At 47.1% G+C, this 15,434-nt stretch overlaps 1 protein-coding gene across 1 annotated transcript in view; it reads right to left on the reverse strand.

Annotated features, from left to right (window-relative positions):
• LOC100625134 (phospholipid-transporting ATPase IB) overlaps positions 1–15,434 on the reverse strand; it is a 161,506-nt gene that overhangs the window by 138,506 nt on the left and 7,566 nt on the right. Inside the window, exons 3-5 of the mRNA XM_021065491.1 lie at positions 7,168–7,310; positions 3,814–3,913; positions 1,345–1,443 (exon numbers count right to left, since the gene is read on the reverse strand). Of these exons, the coding sequence (XP_020921150.1) occupies positions 1,345–1,443; positions 3,814–3,913; positions 7,168–7,268 (300 nt within the window). The 5' untranslated portion in view covers positions 7,269–7,310. The remainder of the gene's footprint in view (positions 1–1,344; positions 1,444–3,813; positions 3,914–7,167; positions 7,311–15,434) is intronic.

Genomic DNA, 15,434 nt, shown 5'->3' on the forward strand with positions numbered 1-15,434 from the left:
GTTTAAATGAATACACAGGGGTTCCCGCTGTGGCAAATCGGGATCAGCAGCATCTTGGGAGCAGTGGGATGCAGGCTTGGTCCCTGACCCTACACGCACAGTGGGCTACAGATCTGGCGTTGCCGTAGCTGTGGCTTAGATGGAACTGATGCTCGGATCTGATCCATATGCCTCGGACAGGCCAAAAAAGAAAATAAATAAATAAATACACACAGACACACACCCTCACCTGCATATAGACACATGCAATTCAGGGCTTACTACATAGTAAAGTGCTGCTTGAAACATTAGCATTTTATATGATGCGTAATGACTGTGTTTCATTAAACAGTTAGCAATTCTGAACATGGCCCCACTTAACGGAGGGCTTTTGAGTTTGAAAAACTCTTTCACATTATAAGCCAATCAAAAGGCCAGGAACCAAAGAGAGACCTTCCTGGCGACATGGCAAGACGGTAGGAGTTGGGCAGCAGCATGCCAAGGACCCCGGCCGGTGATTCTGGAAACCAGCCTCCGGATGGTGAGCGAGGAGGGAGGGACTGCAGGAGTGCGACCCCCGCTGCGGCAGGGGGGGTCGGAGCAAAAGCAAACACTGACAACGAGCTCTCCCCTGAGATCAGCAGCCCGTGTGACCCCGCTGACAAGGTTACAGCACAATTTGTGTGCACATGTGTTTCTGCCATTCAGGATTTTCTCCTCAGGCTGGATTACATCCCCGAAGACACTATCATGGGTCTTATGACAGCTATTAGGTCTTACTGGTCTCTCAAATATATATGTAATTTAAAATTTGAAACCTCACAACTGTCACTCTTCACATCAACTACAGACTTAAAGAATCATACAGTTCCAACCAAGAGCCTGAAAAAAAAGAGTAAGAAATGCACCTCTCGGAGTTGCCATCGTGGCTCAGTGGTTAACGAATCTGACTAAGAACCATGATGTTGTGGGTTCGATCCCTGGCCTCAATCAGTGAGTTAAGGATCTGGCCCTGCCATGAGCTGTGGTGTAGGTTGCAGCCGAAGCTTGGATCCCGCGTTGCTGTGGCTGTGGTGTAGGCCGGCGGTACAGCTCTGATTAGACCCCTAGCCTGGGAACCTCCATATGCCATGGGTGGGGCCCTAAAAAGACAAAAGACCAAAAACAAAAAAAAAATACGCCTCTTATATTCAAGGCAGTGTTTTTCTGGTTTTATTTTTTGACTACACCCGTGTCATGCGGAAGTTCCTGGGCCAGGGATCGAACATGTGCAACAGCAGTGACAATGCTGGATCCTCAACCACTAGGCCACGAGGGAACTCCTAAGGCAGTGGGGTTGGGAGCATTTAGTAGCAGTAAACTTACGTAATCTTCTACAATCTCTTTGATGCCTGAAATTACAAGAATAATCAGCAAAGGCAACAGAGTTGTATATTTTCCCGTTGGAGACACATCTGGAATTTGCTGCAAAATAGAGTTACACTATTAATTTTGTAAGTCCTTGGTATATTTTGCATACAATGCAAGTTACATTAGTAGCAGCAAGTTACACTACCAGTAGCAATGTAGGCTACTGGTCAGGACATGACAACACAGACACAATATAAAGGGGAAGGAGATGCAGCATAACCATCCCTGTATAAACAACTAGCTACTGCGTAGCACAGGTAATTATATTCAAAATCTTATCATAACCTATCATGGAAAAGAATCTGAAAAAGAACATGTATGTATAAAGAATCGTTTTGCTGTGTACCTGAAATTATCACACTGTAAATCAACTATACTTCAATCTTTTAAAAATCCCTCAAGTGTGACCCTAAATATTACATAATGTGTAAAAGTACCCAGTTCAGTTGCTTAATAATTGACTTCGGTCACTGTGTCACCTTTATTATTATTATTATTATTATTATTTTTGTCTTTTTGCCTTTTTCTAGGGCTGCACCCACGGCATATGGAGGTTCCCAGGCTAGGAGTCGAATCGGAGCTATAGCTGCTGGCCTACACCAGAGCCACCGCAACATGGGATCCGAACCGCGCCTGTGACCTACACCACAGCTCACGGCAACACCGGATCCTTAACCCACTGAGCGAGGCCGGGGATCGAACCCGAAACCTCATGGTTCCTAGTCGGATTCGTTAAACCACTGAGCCACAACGGGAACTCCATGTGTCACCTTTAGAAAAGAAATTTTTTTATGTTTTGGTAGGAACAGCTCAAAATGTAAATGTTTCAAATAGCATGTTTTTAAAATAGTTAAATCCAAAAGGCCAGCTCTCTTAATTGAGGATGAGAGGAAAAACTAGAGGCCCAAAAGAATGTTGCCTAGACACAAATTACCTGTGACTGGCACTCTAGGGCTACCTCCCACTGTCTAAAACTCGAGAAATAAAACAACTGAGGAGTTCCTGATGTGGCACAGCAGAAATGAATTCAACTAGGAACCACAAGGTTGCGGGTTTGATCCCTGGCTTCGCTCAGTGGGTTAAGGATCTGGCATTGCCATGAGCTCTGGTGTAGGTCACAGCTTGGACCTGGTGTTGCTGTGGCTCTGGGGGTGGGGGCAACAGCTGGGGGCAACAGCTACGATTGGACCCCTAGCCTGGGAACCTTCATATGCCGTGCATGTGGCCCTAAAAAGCAAAAAAAAAAAACCAGAAGTGATTGAAACTGAGGCGTGGTAGTTTTCTGATGTAAGGGTGGGTGAGGGCCTGGATCTGACCTTTCCGTTTGCCAGATCCGAGTTCAGGACAAGTTCTTAGGCCCCCATTTCCAGACCTGGGCCTGTGTGTACTCTCCATCTTGCCTTATCATATTTGCTTGCTTATTTCTTTGCATGACACATAAACATAATTCGGCCTTAAAAACGGGAAATTGTTTCACATGCGACAAGAAGGATGATCCTTGAGGACACGGCGCCAAGGGAAATAAGCCAGTCCCAGAAGAACAACACTGTATCATTCTACTGATGAGACATCTCTAAAAGAGTCAAACTCAGAGAATGAAAGAGGGGAATGAAGTTGGGGGGCTGGGGGAGTGGGGAGCTGCTATTCAGTGAATATGAGGCCTCAGTTATGGAAGGTGAGTAAGTTCGGGAGATCTGCTGTACAAAAAAGGGCCTACAGTTAACCATCTTTACTGGATACTTAAAAATCTGTTAGGGGAGTAGACCTCATGTTAAGTGTCCTTACTACTATTTGAAAACAAAAAGAAAGATGTTTTTTCGTTTGTTTTTGTTTAAGGGCCACGCCTGTGGCATGCGAAAGTTCCTAGGCCAGAGGTCGAATCAGAGCTACAGCTGCCAACCTACACCACAGCCACAGCAATGCTGGATCTGAGCCACAGCTCACGGCAGCTCCAGATCCTTAACCCACTGAGCGAGGCCAGGGATCGAACCCAAATCCTCATGGATCCTAGTTGGGTTCATTACTGCTGAGCTACAACGGGGACTCTGAAAGATGCTATTTTAAACTAACCTTCAGGGTTGGTTGTTTGTTTCTTAATTATTCCTTTCAAAATACAGCAGAGCCATCCTACCATGGAGGTGGCACAAATGACAGGAGTCATTCCAATAATATCTCATGAATGATCTAAACCAGGTTGAACTGAAGACCAGTTAATTCATCTACTGTGCAACAACCCATCTTTCAGCCCAGAAGTGGACTTTCGGTGTCTCACTGAATAACTTAAACATTGGATGAAGAGATCTCTTCTCACGGCGTTTAAATTTATTCCCTATATCAAACTCTTACTTCAGCTAAGTAAGCTTTTTATACCTTATTTTTTGCTTCCTAAAAATCTCAGCCCACCACCCTGTCCAGGAACGTTACCTGCAGTATCGTGATGAAGAGGAAGAAAGCGTTGGCCGCTTTGCTGAACTGCAGGTACAGATACCGCGGGAGAAAGGACCACAGGCTGTACTTGGCTGTGCTGTGGGTGAAAAGAAAAGCGCATCTCAGCTAACGCTGTGAACTCAGAAAACACTGACGCAGGACGCAGACATTAGGTATAACCCAGAAGTGGATAAAGCAGTGTTTTAAAATGATGACCCTTTTCTAAAGATATTTTGTCTTTTTCACAGCATTTGTTGTCACCGAAAACATACCTAGGATAAAAAAAGAATTTTCCCCACTTCCGGAAGTACTATCAATATGAATACAGGCATAGAGAACCAAGGATCAGAAAGCAGAAAGCAGCGTGTTACCTAAGCATATGGAAATGAGAAGGAGAGGAGTACATCTTTCATTTCATTAATCATTGAGATCGTTTATTCACTCAGCAAACATTTATTGAGCAGCTGCTATGTGCTGAGGAACTATTCTAGGTGTTTGAGATACATCAGGAAAAACAGAAAGATTCCTGCCCTTATGAGGCTTACAATCCAATGGAGCAAGACAAACAATAATCAATAAACATGACAAATCCGTTACCTACAGCTATAGATATATGTTAGAAGGAGATAAGCAAGATTCAGCCTCCATTTTCTAACTGCCTGTAATGCTTATAGCAAAGCTTCTCGGGAGCTCCCATCGTGGCACAGCAGAAACAAATCCAATTAGTATCCATGAGGATGCGAGTTCAACCCCTGGCCTCACTCAGTGGGTTAAGAATCCAGCACTGCCGTGAGCTGTGGTGCAGGCCAAACACTCAGCTCAGATCCTGGGTTGCTGGGGCTGTGGTGCAGGCCGGCAGTTGTAGCTCCGATTGGAGCCCTAGCCTGGGAACCCCCCTATCCCGCAGGTGCAGCCCTAATAAAAATTAAAAAAAAAATTCTTAGCAACGTCCATCTTATAGGCCACCCTTCAAAAACGTTCTGTCACTAAACAATATCTCAAACCCAATATCCACCCAAATGCCTAGGACCTGTCAGGGACAAAGAACACCGTCGCAGGTGTGTTTCTTTTCTTCCAGTTAATCTACATCATCTGACAAGTTTCTGGTTTAGAAACTGGAAAGACCAAAACCAAAACCACCTGCATTTCCGGGGATCTGAGAGGAGCCGGAGGCAGAGGAGACGTCAAGGACACATTCAGGATGAACTCCCAGCGTCAGCACCGCTCGGCACAAGACCGGGGAACGGACGAGGCTCATCCGGAGAAGGCCCAGTCCTGATCCTGCCGCCATCCGTCCGAGTGGCAGGCCAGGGCCTGGCACTGCCACTGGACAGGCAGTGGGTGTGAAGGGATCCCAGCCCACTGAGGCTCTTCACTCCAGTAGGAAAGGGTGAGAGGCACCTAGTCAGCAGGGGACGAGGCAGACACTTGTCCCCAGGAGTCGGGGCTCAGGCATCCTCTGTTTCCATGGGTTACGTGTGAAAGCTGCTGCCCAGTACCAGGTGCCACCCTTCCGCTGGGGGAGGAAGCCCACAGAGTGTATTAAATAGGCCACAAGTCTAGCAAGCTCCCTGACCGTGCTGACATCATTCTGCTCATGGTGCTCCAAAAGTCGACGAGAAGAATATGAAAACTATTTTTTAGAAAACACACACAGTGAGAGTAAACAAAATGCCAAAGGCACAACGAAGATACAAGTGTCGCAAACTATCAGCTACTGATTAATATCTTAACAGACCACACAGGGTTAAAAACTATAGGAAACACAGGAAAGAACCGACAGACACATGCTAGTAGAAATACTAGCGTAATTCTCTCAGTCTCGGCCCCCAGTAAAAGATATTGAAGATTTGGTAGTATAGTTAAAATGCTTATCTGTCAAGAAATAGGTAAACTGATAGAGGTGTACTTATATTAATGTGTTTTATGAAACTCTGTGCTCTTTATAGAGGATACATATTCTTTCAAGTTGGAATGCTTACAATGAACCAAAATTTTAACACGAATTTTCAAATAGAAATAACTCACACCATATTTCTCTGACCAAAATGCAATAAAAACAGAAAATGGAAGTAGAAACAAAAAGAAACATCTACTTAGAAAACAGAAGATTCTCTTGCTTTTTAGGTGCTTAAATAAAGTAGAAATCAGAGCTATAAGGAGTGAAGTTTTAGTGAAAGAAAGACAAATCAGTAAGCCAATAATAAACTCTCCAAATCCACAAAGAAACAGAAAGGAATTTATAAAACAAAAGAAGCACTACAAACTAGTTGGAAATGAAATGACTGATCAGTCAATGGGAAAATAAATTAAGCTGGCTGCCCACCTCATTTCTCACACCAAAAGAGTCCACCCAGGTAAAGATTTAAAGTTAAGGCGTTACCGTTGTGGCTCAGTGGTTAACAATCCAACCAGGAACCATGAGGTTGCAGGTTCCATCCCTGGCCTTGCTCAGTGGGTTAAGGATCCAGCGTTGCCGTGAGCTGTGGTGTGTGTTGCAGATGCGGCTCAGATCCCTCGTTGCTGTGGCTGTGGTGTATGTTAGAGGCTACAGCTCCGATTAGACCCCTAGCCCGGGAACCTCCATATGCCATGGGTGCACCCCTAGAAAAAGGCAAAAGGACAAAAATAATAATAATCATAAAATAAAGTTAAGACAAAAATACTGCCTCAGGCTAGTGCAGAGATGGGAGGTGACTACTCAAGAATACAGAGTTTCAGAGTTCCCATCGTGCCTCAGTAGAAACGCATCTGACTAGGATCCATGAGGTTGCGGGTTCGATGCCTGGCCTCGCTCAGTGGGTTAAGGATCTGGTGTTGCTGTGAGCTGTGGTGTAGGTCGCAGATATGGCTCGGATCCCTCATTGCCGTGGCTGTGGTGTAGGCCGGCAGCTGTAGCTCCACTCTGACTCCTAGCCTGGGAATTTCCATATTTCCTAAAAAGGAAAAAAAAGTTCTATAAATATTAAACCCAGAGCCGAAATGAAGGGAGGTTACATTTCCTCATTCTGTGCCTTTCAAAAAGCACATGTTTTATTCTCCCTTCGCTGACAGAAAGCAGCCTTCCAGAGACCCAGGTTTGCGGTGCTGGGTCTCCGATCCTCTTGTCCACCAGGTGTGGGCCTTTGTCTTGAGTCTGCCCTTCCCGCAGAGCATTACAACCCATGCCCTGGTCACCAGAACTGGGCAGATGTCCTCGGCCTCTGGATTCCCACTCCGCCTTCATCTGGGGCCTCAGAGGCATCCTCTTTCCTTGCCTCAAGGCGCCGGGGACCCCTCACCACCTGGAGCGTCCCTCACACAGGTGCGGTTTCTGCTTCCGCCCTCCCGGCCAGCGCACCCCCGCCTCACCTGATGGAGTTTTTGCAGAAGCTGTTCCTGTGGGGTTCGTTGAGGTAAATGGTGCGGGCTTTAGTCACATCTGTCCTTTGCAGAGGCCGTCGCCAGCCCATGTTTCCTCCAGTTCTGACGGCTCACAGAGACGCACACAGGTCCTGTGGCGAGAGGGCACCAAAACGTTACAGAAGGGCAAACGAGGGCAGGCTCCACGGAGGGCGGCAGCTTCTGTGCGAGGGGGTGTGTCTGTGGGTGTGGGTGTGTGCGCGTGTGTGCGCGTGTGTGTCTGTGTAGGGGAGCATCACACACAGCCTCTCCCAAGACCCCTGCTCCCTGCACCAAGAGGAGCTGGGATTCCGCCACCGCTCACACGCCCGCATCCCAGCCCCCGCACAGCCCAGGGAAGGGCCTGCGGCACATGAGTCAGGACCCAGCAGGGCCCAGAAAGAGGCGGGTGGAGAGACAGAAGAAGCAACAGGAAGGATGGGCTGGCCCCCACGCCATCCCCAGAGTGTCCCGGCTGAAGAGCCGTGGCCCCAGGACCAGAGAAGGGACCCCGACCCAGGGACCTTCAGTTTGACTAAACCCCAAACAGCTGCCGGCCTGCCCGTAGGCCCTTGGCCGCCCCTTCCTTCTCTCTAAGCGGAGCATTTACTTTAGAAAGCGTGTCCTTGTAAATTCTCACCCTACTCCCCTTAGAGCGTACCGAGGTCTCCGCAAAAGCCCCCCTGCCAGCTCTGGGACCAGGGACTCTTTCCCCGACCGTCACCATCCAGGAGCAGAGAGCCCTAACTTCAGCGGGCGCCCTGCCCCAGGCTGTGAACTCCCTTCTGTCATGAGAGCAGAGAAACGACTTGTCCTTGCGGTGAAGCCAGTGCCCGCGCACAGGCGGCCCGCGACCCTCCCACCCCCATCCCAGCTCCTGAAAACCCCTCCAGTCCCTCCCTCCTGCCGGAACCGTGAATACAACCTTCCCTGCCTGCTTCACTTTGCCAGGTTCACTTTGACACCTCCTAACCCCCAACACACATAAGGTTTTCGACAAAAGGGCCAAAGAGAGTTTTATTTGGTTGGGGTGAGAAATCCAAGTCAGCTCGGGGAGAGGAAGGTCAGTGTAGACCACTGGCACTAAGGACGTAGCTTTGCCCAGAGTCCAGGGCCCCAGATTTCCGAGACGTGTCAAAATCCCTCCATTTCAGGGTGAACGCAGGCCTTCAGATCCTTGGGGACAGGAATTCTTCCCCATCACTGTCGTTTAGACCGGCTGTTTCTCCGCTGCATCCGCTAACCACCCACCCATGTGAGAGGGGAGGAAACAAAAGACAAACACAAGGTGAGAGCCCGTGACCTCGGCGGCTGCTGATGAGACATAAAGCTGCGGCTCATCGCCGCGGCTCCAGGGCTCCGGCCTGAAGCCCGCTGCCCCGCCGCTGCTCCCAGCAGAAAGGCCCAAGTCCCAGCGGAGGTCCCAGCGCACACACGGTGCCACGCTCCTCAGCAGGCGGCGGAACAGCAGCCCAGCAAACTGAGCAACAGGAAAAAATGAGGCGTTCCCATTGTGGCTCAGCAGAAACAAATCTGACTAGTAACCAGGAGGAGGCGGGTCTGACCCGTGGTCTCGCTCAGTGGGTTAAGGATCTGGCGTTGCTGTGGCTGTGCTGTAGGCCGGCAGCTGCAGCTCTGAGTCCACCCCTAACCTGAGAACCTCCATGTGCCTTGGTGCGGCCCTAAAAAGACAAAAAAAAAAAAAAAAAAAAAAAAAAAAACAGTAAAAAACGAGCCAGCAGAGGATCCATGCAAAGGCGCAGTGGATCAAGGAGCCCGTGGTGGAGGTTGCAGCTCCGGCTCAGATTCAGTCCCTGGTTCAGGAACTTCCACATGCTGTGGGGGCAGCCAAAAAAGAAGGAAAAAAAAAAAAAGTCAAAGGAATTTTCTAAAGTCATTGGAAAGAGCTAATGGAAGAAATGAAAGAGAATAGCTTCAGGAAATGAAAAGCCACAGTGAAGCAACAAAAGCAATAGTAACAGGAGAGTGTGGTTCACATACGCAGAAAACCACGCAAGATAAAATGTTGTTTTGGGTTTGGGGGGATTTTTTTGCTTTTTACGGTCGTACGCACGGCATATGGAGGTTCCCAGGCTAGGGGTCCAATCAGAGCTACGGCCCTAGCCACAGCAACGCCAGATCCGTAACCTACACCACAGCTCACGGCAATGCTGGATCTGCAACCCACTGAGTGAGGCCAGGGATGGAACCTGCATCCTAGTCGGATGCATTTCCGCTGTGCCACAACGGAACTTCCTAAGCAAGATGAAATGAAAAACAGCACAGAAGATAAAGACCTGGAGAAAAATTATAGATTGAAGACAAAGGATACTCAATGTATGCAAACTGTCATCCTCGAGGAAGAAACCAAAAAAAAAAAAGAAAGAAAAAGAAACCGATAAAAATATTCAAAGCCGTTAGAACACATTTTCTATTAAAGACCTTTCTTTAAGGAGCACAATATGACTAAGGAAAATCTGATACAAAACAATCAACGCTGAAGAGCTTCCTGGTGGCTCAGCTGGTTAGGGATCTGGCTTTGTCACTGCCAAGGCTCTGGTTACAGCCGTGGTGTGGGTTTGATCCCTGGCCCAGGAATTTCTGCACGCCATGGGTGCAGCCAAAAAATTTAAAAAAAAACAGGAGTTCCCTGTGTGGCGCAGCAGAAAAAAATCCGACTAGGAACCATGAAGTTGCAGGTTCAATGCCTGGCCTTGTTCAGTGGGTTGAGGATCCGGCGTTGCCGTGAGCTGTGGTGTAGGTCGCAGACGCGTCTCAGATCTGGCAATGCTGTGGCGTAGGCTGGAGGCTGGAGACTATAGCTCCAGTTCGACCCCTAGCCTGGGAACCTCCATATGCCGCAGCTGCAGCCCTGAAAAGACAAAAAAAAAAAAAAAAAAAAAAAAGACTAAAAAATAAAAAATAAATAGAAAAATCAGTGCCAAGACACTTCCTAATAAAGTTTGTTGGACTTCAAAAATAATGGAAAAATCATTATTCTTTTTTTTTTTTTTTAATCTTTTTGCATTTTCTAGGGCCGCGACCCTACATCACAGCTCACGGCAACGCCAGATCCTTAACCCACTGAGCAAGGGCAGGGACCGAACCTGCAACCTCATGGTTCCTAGTCGGATTCGTTAACCACTGAGCCACGATGGGAACTCCAAAAATCATTACTCTTAATCACAAACCAGTTGAATCGCTTACACAGGTTGAGGGGAGAGGGAACACTAAAGCCACAAACTTGACCACTGAAACATTCAAACTAGAGGCAGAGTACCCTACCAAGAAATGAATGAAAAGCTCCCATAACCAAGATTAGTAGGAAGCAGTGATTTATTTAGACACAAAAGTAAGGGTTTAGATAATGGTAGCCTGTCTTATTGTGACCAAACTCTCTGTTGAAACATTTCAAAATGCTGAAATTTAAAAAAAAAAACAGCTTTTTAAATGCATTGAATACTCAAGGTAAGGGCTATTATGAGACTGGAATTTAATCAAAAACAAAAAAATCAAGAGAAAAACATGAAAAATTCAAAAAATGCTTTTCCCCTGAAGAAATATGCCAATTCCTACTAAAGTTAGCTGTAGAGAAACGGGGGTGGAGGGAGCTCCTGCTGTGATTCAGAGGGTTAAGAACCCAACACTGTCTCTCTGAGGATGCGGGTTCAATCCCTGGTCTCACTCAGTGTGTCAAAGATCCAGTGTTGCCGCAAGCTGTGGCATAGGTCGCAGATGCAGCTCAGATCTGATGCTGCCATGGCTGTGGTGTAGGCCAGCAGCTGCACCTCTGATTCCACCCCAACCGCAGGAACTTTGATATGCTGTGGGTGTGGTTGTAAAAAAATTAGATAAAATAAATTTCAAGAAAGAAAAAGAACCGGGGTGTTTAAGTCAAGGCTCTGGTTCTGCCCAAAGTGGGGAATCTGCAAAAACATGGTCACACAGATGTATCTCAGTGTCACGGGGAGCTGGAAAGAAACCTGCTCCATCCTCACGCAACCTCCCCCACAGGTGCTCTCCCACCTGCCCTGGCACTGCCCCGAGGAAGGACAGAGACAGAGGAAAGGGTGAAAGGACGAGAGAGGAGGAGAGGGATAGAGCGAGAGAGAGGAAGGAAGGATGGAAGGAAGAAGGAAAAGAAGGAAGAGGGGTTGAGGCAGGGAGGAATGGAAAGGAAAGAAAAATGGGAGGCGGGGAGGAAAGGAAAAAGGGAGGGAAGAAAGGGAGGGAGGATGGAAGGAAGGAGGAAGGGAGAGAGGAGGGAAAGGAGGAGAGAGAAAGAACCCTTCCTAGACGTCTAGAACATCTGATGGGATGGCTCTGTAGCAGAAGAACCCCAATTAACACCACCAGAGTTGACCATGAAACCTCAAGCTTTGTTAGCTCAAAATGGTTCCAAATTGGTAATGATACAAGCGACAGGCAGAAACAAATAGGCCTCCACTCCAAAGAAAAACACCCTCATCCTAGCCCTCAGAGAATCCCCACAAATTATTGATCGAGGGAAAGAAGTGACATACACAGCCAAAGAGGAAGCAGAGCACTGCGAAACAGAGCTTTTACAAAGAAAAGACTGCATGACTACCCACTAGAGATTTCAGATGCCTGAAGCAGAAGATACAGATTTCCTTAGAAAGAAAATAATCATACTTATACTATGTATGAAAAAAAACAAACCCACAGGCTTTAACATGCCTGTATGGGGAGAAACTACGAAAAGTGACCCAACAAGGAATCAAAGAAAGGAACCAAATAAAACCTCTAGACATGGGGGGGGGGGCGGTCATGGTCAAACTTAGAGATTCAGTGGACAGTTCTGGCCACGGACAGGATGCTGCTGAAAGGGAAAATAATAAGATGAAATACAGATCAGAGAAATTACCCAAAATACAGCATGGGGAAGAACAAGACGCACTGTACATGAAAGAGCTGAGAAGACCAAGTAAACGAAGCGCAAAGACCTAACGCGCTTTCGCTGGGGTCCCAGAGGGAGAGAGAAGGGGAAACGGAGCAGAGGCAACCTTGCGGAGAAAAAATGGCTACGGATCTTCCACAAGGGCAAGAAAACCTGTAAATCTTAGTAAGATAAATGAAGGAAAATCACACTTGGCCTTAGAGCGAAGACAGAAAACAGAAGTCAAAGAAAAATCTTAAAATCAGCCGAAGAAAAATAAAAGAAAAAGGAACACTTTCCAAAATACTTTATGGAGCCACATGATAATGATATCAAAACCAAAATCATTACAAGGAAAAAATGGTACAAAACCTTCTATAAATCTGGGTATAAAAATCATCATCAAAGGTTTTAAAATCTACCAATATATGAAAGGACGGTACACTGTGACTTTTATAGGTTGAACTGTGTTCCCACCAAAGAAGCTATATTAACACCCTAACCCCGGATCTTAGTGTGTGCATCTCTGGAAATAAACTGTCTCAGTTTAGTTTGGGCTGCTACTTAAAAAAATCATAGATAGGACAGCAGGTAAACCACAGGAATCTGTTCCTTACAGTTTAGAAGCTGAGAAGTTCAAGACCACGGCATCAGCATGGTCCCGTCTTTGTGCGGAACACCTGCGTGGTGCACGCCTGCCGCCTTCTGTGTCCTCACCTAGAAGAGAGCCCTTGGATCTCTCGGGACCCTCTTTTATGAGGCAACAATCCCAGGATGAGGGCTCCGCCTTCACGCTGAAGCACCTCCCAAAGGCCCCACCTACTGACACCATCACCTTTGGGGGTGAGGATTTCAACACGTGAATGGCGGCACGTGGGCACAAACACTCAGACCTAAGTAAGTTCTTTGCAGATTTAACCAAATTAGGATGACGTCATTAGGGTGGGTCCTGACCCAGTATGACTACTGCCCTTATAAAAGGGGAAATTTGAGAGTTCCCTGGCGCCTCCGCGGTTAAGGATCTGGTGTTGTCACTGCTGTGGTACTTTTGGGTTAACCTCCTGGCCTGGGAACTTTCACCTGCCGCCGCACGGCCAACAGCAGAACAAAACAACAACAAAGGGGCATGTGGACTCAGAGGCAGACACACACATAGAGGGCAGACGATGTGAAGAGATGGGGAGAAAGTCGTGTGAAGATGGAGAGAGAGGTGGGACTTCGCTGGCACAAGCCAAGGAATGTCTGGAGCCACCAGCAGCTGGAAGAGCAAAGAAGGATCCTTTCCTACAGGCGTCACGTGGAGCTTGGCCCTACTGACACCTTGATTTCAGATTTCTATCCTCAAGAAACGGGAGACAATAAATTTCTGTTGTTCTAAATCACCCATTTTGTGGGGCTTTTCTACAGCAGCCTTCGGAAAGTAAAAAATGACCGTGTAGGGTTAGGGTTACGGTCAGAAGTCAGGTTGAATTATTTCAAAATAACATAACATCAGAAGATTAAAGAGGAAAAGCTCTGAGATAATCTCGATAGATACAGAAGAAGCCTTTGACAGAATTTAACACGAATGATTAAAACCCTCAGCAAAACAAGAAAAGAGGGAACTTCTTCATCCTGGCAAAGGCTACTTACGAGACACCTGCAGCAAGTGTCTACTTCACTGTGAGAGACCGAATGCGTTCTCTGTAAGACTGGCAACTATGCCACATCTAGAAATACTGTGCTGGAAGTTTTGGACAGGGCAATAAGGCGAGAAAAAGAAACAAGAAGAAAGGAGAAAGGAAAAAAGAAGAAATAGAACGGTATACAAATACCACATGACGGCCTATGGAAAACACCCTCAAAGAATCTATTAAAAATTGTTCTGGTTCCACGTAAAATCTTTAGAGGTCAAGACATTCATTCTTACAAAGGGTAAAAAGCCGAACAGACTGCAAATCAGCAACTCTTCTCAGATCCATCAGAGAACTGAAGTCACAGGGCAAATTACCACCCTGCAAACTAGAGAGATGTGTGAACTCAGAGATTCACAGTTTATCTCTGGAGTCGGCACTGGTAGAAGCACTTAAATGGTAGCTGAATGATTCGAATGGATGAGCTGAGCCATGAACAACCGTGGGAGGTAAAAACTCCTGGGGAGGGAGCCTCTGAGGGAGCCCCACACTCTGCTGAGTTTAACCTTGCATAGCACCACCAGATTCTCAGGGTAAAGATCAGAGAAAAGGCCCCTCACGCTTCCAGCAAGGGAGGGGAAAGCCATTATTAAGAAATATGCCCAGTGGAGTTCCCATCGTGGCTCTGCCGTTAACGGACCTGACTAGCATCCATAAGGATGCAGGTTCAATCCCTGGCCTCACTCAGTGGGTTAAGGATCCGGCACTGCTGTGAGGTGTCGTGTAAGTCGCAGACACAGCTTGGATCCCAAGTTGCCGTGAGCTGTGGCGCAGGTCAGCAGCTACAACGCCAACTTGACCCCTCGCCTGGGAACCTCCAAATGCTACAGGTGCAGCCCTAAAAAGACAGAAAAAGAAGAAAAAGAAAAAGAAATATGCCCAGCTACATCTCGTCCTCCTTAATACAGGCCTGCACTCAAGGAAAGTCTTTTATCGATGCCAAACCAACCTGGATGAAGGGAAACACTTAACTCCAGCCCACTCTAGCCTTCTTATCTAAAGGGACGGGGAAAAAACAGAAAAGTACTAACGAATGGCAAGACCAGGAGCACAGGCACATAAGAGACTGAAACCTAATCACCGTTTTAGAGAAGCCCTCCATCGCACGTACCGTACCACCACGTCAATGGGTTCCTGTATAACAGCAGAGATTTACAGCCGAAAGGACTACACGGCTAAGACCCTGTTTAAGAAGGAGTCAGAATCCCCTGGGAGCCTAGCAGCTTCCATCCCGGGCCCGGGAACTTCCATGTGCTGTGGGTGTGGAAGAAGAGAAGGAAGAGAAGGAGGAGAAGGAGGAGGAGGAGGAGGAGTCGCTAGGAAAACCGAAAAAACAACAGAGGAGAGAAAAGTAAGGACACCAGGGGGCAACTTTAGCCTCTGACACCTACAGCTACAGCAAACAATAAGCACAGCTTAACTTCTAGGCAGAGAAACATGAAAGCTCACACTGAAGCACTGTTTCCTCTTACCAGGCACATACCTGACTTTCAACAAAAAATTACCGGGCATAAAGAGACAAAGCAAGCAACAGGGCCACTCTCAGGTATGGTGGAGATTTTAGAATTACGATTATGATTAGACACTAAGAACTATGATTAGACACTAAGAACTCTAACAGGGAAAGTGGACAAGATGCAGGAACAGATGGGTAACGTGTAAACTCC

This window comes from Sus scrofa, chromosome 11 (assembly GCF_000003025.6).
Source record: "Sus scrofa isolate TJ Tabasco breed Duroc chromosome 11, Sscrofa11.1, whole genome shotgun sequence".
In the NCBI taxonomy this organism is placed as follows: Eukaryota; Metazoa; Chordata; class Mammalia; order Artiodactyla; family Suidae; genus Sus; species Sus scrofa.